This window comes from Eumetopias jubatus, unplaced genomic scaffold (genome assembly GCF_037043125.1).
Source record: "Eumetopias jubatus isolate StellerSeaLion01/CBP00866 unplaced genomic scaffold, mEumJub1_p1.0 scaffold_16, whole genome shotgun sequence".
NCBI classification, from domain to species: domain Eukaryota; kingdom Metazoa; phylum Chordata; class Mammalia; order Carnivora; family Otariidae; genus Eumetopias; species Eumetopias jubatus.
The window spans coordinates 84,468,300-84,477,843 of NW_028274822.1; the positions used below are offsets into that span (position 1 = coordinate 84,468,300).

Sequence of the window (9,544 nt, forward strand, 5' to 3'; positions counted from 1 at the left end):
AGAGAGAAAGCTAGAATCCTTGACTTAGGATCCAAGCGGCAGGATTGCCTTTAATGCCACCATGGTCTTGAAAGGGGCTCTAAGGAAAGGAAGAAAGTCCTTACCAGTCTTACCCGTAACTGGGCCCAAGGTAGTGATTGCCACGTCAACCAAATCTTACTCCTCCTCACATCCAGAGATTTTCAGTTTAGTAGGGGAAGTAGAATGTGTTTGCAAAGGACCGTATAGATGATAGGTCCGAATGCCATAGGCATAAAGGAAGTGCAGTATTGTGACTCGGTAGCGGTAGATCTTACCATTGCTGAACAACATACGATTCATACAATCGTAGATACATCGACACAGTTGAGTTTAGATCTTCTCAGTGTTGATCTGAGCACCCGCTGTATGCCAAGAAGTGCACTCAGTACCGGCACACACGTCACCTAACTTAATCTCTCAACCATTCTGTGAGAGGCATCCTTTGTGTGGCCATCTTACTGAAGCAGAAACCTAGGCCTGAGGAAGTGAAGGCCGATGTCTAAGACCAATCAGCCGGAAAGTAGCACCTGGGATTTAGGGACAGGGAAGATGAAAGCCCCCTGAACCAGAAGAAAGGTGACTCTCTTCTTTTTTAAAAAGGTTATTTGTTTACTCTCAGAAAATCCTTTCTGGCTGGATTTGTTAGGCTAGGAGAACACAAGACTCCAAGCTTACACAGCTCTCATGCTCTTAGCATCCAAGGAGAAGAAAAGAGCTCTCACGGTGCTTAGGAAAGGTAGCCTACTGTTTTCTCTTATGCTTGAGTTGTTTTGTAAAACACCACTAGACGTTGACATGGGTCATAAAAGCAGCTAACGTGACGATAAAGATGATTGAAGATTGTGTCTGTTTGGAAAAAAAATCATGAATAAAAGGAATAGTTTCTTTTTTTTAGGCGCATTGTTACATAAAATGTAAATACTGCAATAGAGATTCTGAATAGTTGGAGGATCTGATGTACTGGTATCATTTTGTTGCAATAGTTTTATAAAGAGATTCCCACCTGTAAGCTTTCTTTAAACCATAACATATCAGTTACCTCAATGTTGGGGTCCGTTCTCATTTTTACAAAGCATAGAACTAATTGGTAGCCTTTGCTTTATTTGGCGTCTTGTTTACATTTCTCTATTTTTCTGATGACCTAACTTAACTGTGGATTCATAAAGGAAGGTTTTGGGTTTATAAGGGGTCAGTGGATGGCATGAGGGTGAGTCTTCTCTCCTGTCCCCTGGCGCTGACACTGTGCCTTTTTTATTTCTGTTTTTCATTGGGGGAAATAGTCTGCACTCACACTCAGCTCATGATTATTAGGTGACTGAAAATGCATTACTAGGAGAAATGTTGTGGCTTTGGAGCTCACTCCTTTTGTGTCTTGCGATGCTTTCTTTCCATTTCTCTACTAACACATGAGTAGCTCCAGAATTTGAGATTCTGAGATCGTGTTGCGTGAGTAAATACATTTCTCGCTCTCAAAGTAGTAGTTGGAGATTTCACTCAAGGACAAGGATGGATGGATACTCCCTTGTTCTGTAGAAAACAATCACTTGATGGTCTGTTTCAGACTGACTGCCCTATAGGTTCTCTCCATGAGTATCCTCAAAGAGAACCCATGTTTCCTTTAAAAAGGTAGAGAAAGGTATGTTGGAGCAGTTTCAAGAGCCTTCCCAGAGCTGTGAGGGTTGAACCAAGTAAGGAGAGGGAAGATAAGATCATTTGGTGGGATCAAAAACCCAGAGTGGGAAGTGGCCACGTCATGTAGTGAGGACACAGGTCCTTTCCTGTCAGACAAACTGATATGAGGAATGAGGACATGCTTGTTTTCAAAAGTCATAGGAGACAATGGCTGGAAGCAGACCGGAGAACCTAGTGGTCAGAGTCCTTTAATGCCACACCAAGTTTACATCTTCTGCTCTGGATAATGAGAGAGCAGTGGATGTTCCTGAACTCCAGACTGTGGTGACAAGATCAGTGTCTGGAGAACCTTGGGAAGGTCATTAGAGAGCCCGATTAGTAGTTTCCAGCAGTAAAATGGGCATTGGTTTGCAAACACTTGTTCAGTCATGATTCCACCTCTGATGATTCCTTTGTAAATATTTAGAAAATAGTTTTCTTTTTTTTTTTTAAAGATTTTATTTATTTATTTGAGAGAGAGAGAATGAGAGATAGAGAGCACGAGAGGGAAGAGGGTCAGAGGGAGAAGCAGACTCCCCGCCGAGCAGGGAGCCCGATGTGGGACTCGATCCTGGGACTCCAGGATCATGACCCGAGCTGAAGGCAGTCGCTTAACCAACTGAGCCACCCAGGCGCCCTAGAAAATAGTTTTCTAACTGTGAGAAGAGTCACCATGGCTTTGTCCTTCACAAACTAATCCATGGCCTTCATTATCCTCATATATTTCATTACAGCATGACCTGCTTAGGTAAGACTGCCATGATTTTATTAAATAACAAAGGTGGTATTGGACCTTTCTTCCCCCTTATTCTTCCCTGGTCCAAAAAGTTTTACAGCTTAATGTCCAGAAGCAGGGGGAATATTAATTTTAAAGGGTCAGCATTTTGCAAACATTCTTGGAGGAAGTCTGCTCTTGGTTTTGAGAAAACATTTCAGTGAGCATGTTTGCCCAAAGGAAACACCACAATTCTGTTCTGAAGTTAAGTTTGTAAACACTGGAAGTTTTTATTTTAATTTTTAATACAGTGTCAAGAAATTTTGCAGACTAGTGCAAAACTTTAGTTAGTGCAGAATTGCATCCCTGCAAGGTTGATAATGTCACCCGTGTTTAATGTAAATCTTTTATTTTTCCTTCAACTGAGCCCCAGAGGGGAGGTTGGTGTCTTGGCTCCAAGTTTTGAGGATATTCCCAAAGTACTCCTACATGGACAAGGAAAGATGTCAGGTTGGGGACGTCCAAGGAAAGAGAGGACCTATCCAAGTCTCCCAGAGAGGGGCATGACCTTTGGACTCCAAGAACATTAATATTGGCCACTCCCAAATGCTTTCTTTTCCACATTGTAGTTTCCCTTTGTTCCCTCTAAGTCTGGATAAAAGTCTAGAGCCTGGACTTGGCTGTGCTTTGGGAAAGTAAGGAAAGGGCCTGGGTCTCCACCAGCCTTAGGGAGCAGAGAGAGCACAACAGCCACTCCGGGAAGCGGGGTAAAGGATGGCAAGGAGTCATTGTCAGAATCTCTTGGGGTTGCAACTGGCTGGGTCATGAGTGACTACCCACATAGATCATTGGAACGTGTAAGCAAGCACACCTCAGAATCCCCCAAATATAAGGGGGGGGAAGGAATCAGGTGAAAGAGTGTTTTATAGAAGCAATCACACGAATTCAGAACGCTGAACCTCGAACCCAACTTACCCTACCTCCCTCTTTTGCGCACATTAAAATTGGTCCCCTCCCTTCCATAGCATATGCTAAAGAACTCAATTTTTTAGTTCTTCTCATTTTAAGATTTACTTGACAGTTTATGAGTACGTCCAATTTTCTATCACTTTTTCAGAGGAAGTTCAATCAAATAGCCTGTCCTGACCTTTGTTTACTGCCTTCAACTTTGTCTTGCAATCATAAGGACAACAACTAAAAATTAAAAATAAGTCTATTCTAAACTTCCAACTTGCATATTTGCTAAATTTTTATAAATTTTGTTGTCAAATATTGTGAAGTATTTGTTGTTTTAAAGATTTTATTTACTTACTTGAGAGAGAGCATGAGTGTGGGGAGGTGTGGCAGGGAGGGGAAGAGGGAGAGGGAGAAGCAGACTCCCCACTGAGCAGGAAGTCTGACACTGGGCTCTATCTCAGGACCCTGAGATCATGACCTGAGCCAAAGGCAGACGCTTAACTGACTCAGCCACCCAGGCACCCCTTTTGTGAAGTTTTAAATAAGTTTTATTTTTAAAACCTATTTATTGGTTGATTCCCAATTATCTATCTGACTTTTGGTCTTTAAAGAATGCCATTAAATTAGCTAAGCATAATTACCCCCTACCTAAATTATGATTCCCTTATACTTGAGAAGCTAGTAAAACTATGTGATGCTTTTTAGCTTTTAGCATAATCACCATCACATGTGCAGTTAGGAAGGTCATCCCTCCTGTTCTCCACTGAAGTGCTTCTCAGCAGAAATCCTCCACATCTTTTTCAAAAGTCTCTAATCACAAGTTTACATGCAGAGGCCTTCACTTACCCAGTTTTACCTTTATCGTCACAGCTCTCAGCTGACTACCATCTAATTGTTTCTTTTCACCATGCATCCTGACCTTCTGGCATAAAACACTTTGAGATTTGGTTACCAGTAAATCTCATGACCTGGAATCTTACATAACTGAAGTCCTGAGTTTGGATTTTGCCCTGAAGTTTAGTTTTGTTCCAGCAAAAGTAATTAATACAAGCTTCTTAAAGGCAGAAGTCAGGTCTTATTGTTCTTTTTTTCTGTTCTCTTCTGTTCATGTAGGTCAGGCAGTTAGGAGAGGGACTCAGCAAATATATCGTTAGGGACTGATGCTCAGGAACTTCCTGAGACGCAGAACACTCAACCTGTAACAACACTGCACCCGAGCAAGGTTTTGGCAAGTGACATCCATAGAAATTACCTTCCTATTTTAAGGTTGGCTCTTGTTAAGTCCTTCACTTGGCCAATATTTACTGAGCAGCCACAATGAGCTGGGACCTCAGAGCTGAATAAGATAAACCTGCCATTCCATGATGTCAGGATGTAATAGGGGCAAAGGCACTTTCATCAGTAATGACTACACTGTGTGTCAAGTTCATGATAGCAGTAAGGCATCCATCTGTAAGGCTTTTGTTTCGTTAGAGTCACTGAGGAGGAAGCCGTTATTTGGGCACTTAAAGGACATATTGATTATCTTTCTGGTCACTTTTTTTTACTGAAGGAAGGGCTCATGAGGCAGTGGGGAATGTAGATTCAATCATACCTTGGGCAGGACAAAGGTTACTAGCTCTAGAGCAGAACTCTTTGGGGTCTGTTTCCTCATGTAGAAGATGGGAGATCTCATAGGACAGATGGGAGAATAAAATTAAGACAACGAACGTAAAGTGTTTACTGCAGCATCTTGTTCCAAATGGGTCATGTTATTATATAGGTACTTGTGCTGTCTTTATAATTACGCTCCAAAGCTCTGGTACTTTGGACAGTCTCTCAACAGTATATTAACTTAATAAAGAATTGAGAGTTAAATAGAATCAACTAAGTAGAAAATAGAAGAAAGTAAAATGAGCACTAGTCCACGTCTTGGCCAGGTTGCCCACCCCGGCCCTTTCACACTGAACCAGGGTGATCATACCACCCTGAATTAAATGGAGCCCCTTCAAGAGAACTGCAAAATGGAAGGAGAGCCGGGTAATAGGCCACATAAAGCCTAAAGTGATACTTGTTTGAAAACAGATATTTACTTTTTAATTTAAAATCTTTTCATTTCATGGATACACTTCACAGAGCAATTAGAACAACAAACATAGACACAATTTTCCTAACATAATGTGTAAATTTAAGTGGGGTGAAAAACCTGGACCCCCATAGATATACGTACATAGAATTCTGTACATCCAACAAAGTAGATGAAAGATGACATTTCCTAAAAGGTAACTCAAAATTGGACCTACTGAGACAAGATATTAAGCTGAATGTTTCATGAGAAAAGTTTATTTTTTTGGTGATAAGGAAAATATTAAAATATTTTTATAAATGATTTTAGTATGTATACATAATCAATGACTACACTGAAGAAGAAAAGCTCTCCTTCCACAGTTGCACATTTCTACAGACCGCAGAGTCCCTGTTAGGGCCACTGCTGCCATGATCATGCACTCCGTGTTTCCTCCACAGAACCTCTGTTCCACTCAGTGTTTTGGGTATTTGCTACATTAGACTTCTTCTTGTCACTACTCATTTCTTTCCCTCTACTTCTTCGTCCACTCTGCCTACTTCCTTTCCTTGCACAGCTTCTTCTTCAGTTTCTTCTAGAGCCTCTTGTGAGCACTGTGATATCTCCTTTCCAGCTCCAACACTGGCACCAATAATCAGACTTAAAAATAATGCTACAAGAAATAAGGGAAATATGTACACTATCTTGCCAAGCCTTTTGCTTTCATCCTGTTTCTCACCACCTCTGCCAGAATTACCACGATCAAAACTAAGACTTCTCCTTTCATATTCACTTGGATTTCCATCATCTGGCTTGCCTGGGGGACCACTGTCCACACTACCCCCATTTCCTGGAAGTTTACAGTCAGGGGGGGCATAGCCCTCCTCACAATGGCAGTGCCTTAAATCGTTGCAAACGCCTCTCCCATTACACATTTCTTTTGGTTCACAGTCATACTTGAGCACAGCATGATCAATGCAGGAGTAATTCACGCAGACTTTGTGTGGGGCACAAAGGGTGCCAGTGTCCACATCTCCGTCATCAGGGATATCAGTAATGTTATAGACATCCATGCTCCAGCACCAGTCATGTTTGTGAGCTACCTGAATCAGAGTATGGTGGGGTTTGATTGGTGGTACCTGTGTAATATTTGTACATACAAGTTTCCCACAAAATATATTCTCATCAAAACACTTAACATATCTTGGGACAGAAGCAGTAGGACAGCCACAGTTGCCAAACCGGGTCCCTTTGGTGTTCATAGAAATATAACAGTCTTCTGGGGCAGACATTGCATGGGCCCCATATAGATCCATGCACTGAATATCAGGGTTCTTACACCGGCCCATAAAACAATAGTGAATTATATCACACGATGTACCATCTTGCTTATAGTGGTCTCTGGGGCATTCTCTAGAAGTACCATCACAATACTCTGGGAGGTCACACTCTCCAAAAGCAGAACGACACATGAAGCCCTTATGTCTCAACTGGCAATTAAAACAGCATAGTCCATCACTACACTGTGCATGCTCCTTCAGCCTACATGTTTGGTCACAGCATGGGTTATTACCACAGTCAGGTCCACAGTCACACTCCTCATTGTAGTCCAACACACCATTCCCACACGTGGCTTGCCTACGCAGGCGACCTTTGGGCCGAGGCTTGTTAAATAGGCAGGCCCCTTTGTGTTCCCGCAGGAACTGATAGAAGTGGTCAGAGCTGCAGTTGCTGAAGCCACTGTCTTTAGTGATATTTTCATGCATGAGGCAAAAGCGTTTATCTTTACAAATGCAGGCCGAGTGGTCGTGCTGAATACCCAAGTTGTGCCCAAGCTCATGGACCATGAGCGCTGCAAACAGGAGGACATCTTCATGATGGAAGGCTTCAACAGCTGCTGCAAAGCCTCTTGAACAGGCACCATTGAGAAATGCCTGTCCCACGTCCTCTTCAGGATGATGTCCCACGATCATGTGGGCAACATCGTGCTTCACACGATGGAGGAGCTGCTCCTGTCTCCAGCTATTGAAATTCCTGAGTGTAACTCGCAAGTCCGCTGGGACTTCTGTGAGGTCCCCCTCGGTCCAAATCTCCATTCCAGCCAGCACCACCTCGGTGTTTATTTCCCGACTGAAGATGTTGGCCAGAGCAGTGATGTCCATTACTCTCTGGACTGTCTCATTGACGTTACTGCCCCACATTTGGAACCGCTGGTTGTTGACCACGACAAACATCTCCACGTACTTGGTGTGTGACCAAAAGGAGGACAGTGCCTGTAGACTTCGAGGCTTCCTGCTCCCTTGTTGCCGGCTGGTGGACACCACTTGGCTGCCTTTGGAGGTGACACTACAGGAGACTCGAGCTTGGTGTGCCATGGTGTACAGCACATGTTCAAACCGTTTTGAAGTGTCCATGGGCTCAATGCCATAGGGTTTCCCCTCCTTAATCAGGATGCCCCTGAGGCCTGAACAGGTGTTGAGGGAAACAAAAGAACCTGGGACTCCTTCTATGTAGCCTTCATAGTGACAGTCATGCGAGATGAAAGGCGTTTCTTGCCCCAGGACACCATTGTGGTAGCTGAAGACTGGGAAGTTATTCACAAAATAGTCTCTCTTCACCTTCAGGTGAATCACCTGTTTCTGGCCCTGCATTAATAGCATATAGGATGCCTTTTCCCCTGGGTCTTCCCTTCCCTTGACTGTCAGACCCTTGGGGATGACTGTTTCATAAGAAGAGTAATATACAGATCCAGGGTCACAGTACAAGCTTGGCAGGAAAATCAGTACCAAGACCAGCATGATCCCCAGCCTGACACACGGAGGTCCTGGCACTACTGGTGCCCGCCTCGAGCCCTTCATTTGGGGAGCCCGAGTCTGAAGCACTCTGCCAGCCTCATAGGTAACCACTTGGTATTTCTGTAGAGAAGACAAGGAGGAGGCAGAGTGTCTCAAAGGAGCTGCCACTGACGTGGCCATTGTGAATCGGTCGACGGTGTGTGGCCTCTGTCCATCAGCAGCAGCTCTCCCTGACACAGAGACCCTCAGGCATTAGCTCCAGATCTATGCTGGCTGCATAAAGGGTGGCAACTGCCTGGCTGTGAGAGGCATAGCCTCTGGCTGTGGCCTTTCCAGTCTTTCTGATCTGTTATCCTTCAGATAGCGTCCTTTCTATGTGACTTCCTTCCACAGCATCAGCTTCAGTGCTCCTTGGCTAAGGGCCTTTTGGCATGATGGACTGATGTAATCATGAAGGACTGCAAACGCTAAAAGGCAAGACCCTACCTTGAGAGTGGAAACAAAACCTCCATGCCTTCTCAACTGTGCCACACGGAATGCCCCACCCCCACCCCTCCTGTCGTCCGTTGCTTGGCTAACTCCAAGTGTTCCAGGCCAGGGGGCTTAGACATCTTCGGAGGGCACACTCTGTTGCTCACTTCCCCTCCTTTGAAACTCTTGCTCTGTAACACGTGGACATCATAGCTCAGATTGTTCTTTATCCCTGGATGGCATTATAGTGATACGCACATCTCACGGGCCAGTCTGTTAGATAAGGCAAATGGCCACAAGATAGACCCAAGTGGGCTGGTGACTCATGGGGCCAGGGTCAATACCCCTGTTTTAACATCATCAAAGTTCGTTTTCCCAAGTTCTGTTTATAAAACTGCCCAAACGTGTGTAGGGGCTGCCAATAGAGCGGCCTCCTCTTAGGCGTGAGTATCATGGGCACGTTGGTGGGTGAGTCCAGGCCCACACCCTTCTCAGGATATCCCTGACATACTGGTATGCTAAGATTATGCCTGTTGTAAACTAGGTATCCTAAAAGTCTCTCCTGTGTTAGAATACGGCCTCCATGTGTTCGGTGACCACTTCTGTCTGTTCCTCTTTATACCCTCAGGTCTAGAAGAGTGCTTGTCCAAGAGTAGATGAACAAGAATTATTTATCAAGTGAATAAATGACTCCCAGGTTATGAGTCCTGTGATGTCTCATCTGTTGTGTGTTGTTTGTACTTGCTCGATGCCTGCCCTGAATGGCTAAAAATGTCTTCAGGAAAACCCATAACCATGCTGACTAATGGCACATTTGTGATCTCAATATGTACCTCTTCTTACATTTAACCTTTAGCCAGCAGTTCACTC

The 9,544-nt window shown here is 44.0% G+C and overlaps 1 protein-coding gene across 1 annotated transcript; it reads right to left on the reverse strand.

Annotated features, from left to right (window-relative positions):
• Nucleotides 1–5,929: 5,929 nt before the first annotated feature.
• LOC148162329 (disintegrin and metalloproteinase domain-containing protein 1a-like) lies at nucleotides 5,930–8,398 on the reverse strand. Its single transcript, XM_088019409.1, has one exon. It carries the CDS (start codon nucleotides 8,381–8,383, stop codon nucleotides 5,930–5,932), a length of 2,454 nt encoding a protein of 817 aa, XP_087875535.1. The 5' UTR covers nucleotides 8,384–8,398.
• Between the last annotated feature and the right edge of the window lie 1,146 nt (nucleotides 8,399–9,544).

Excerpts from the sequence above, each read along its gene's own strand:
- LOC148162329 (XM_088019409.1), bottom strand. The coding sequence starts at position 8,383 with ATGGCCACGTCAGTGGCAGCTCCTTTGAGACACTCTGCCTCCTCCTTG.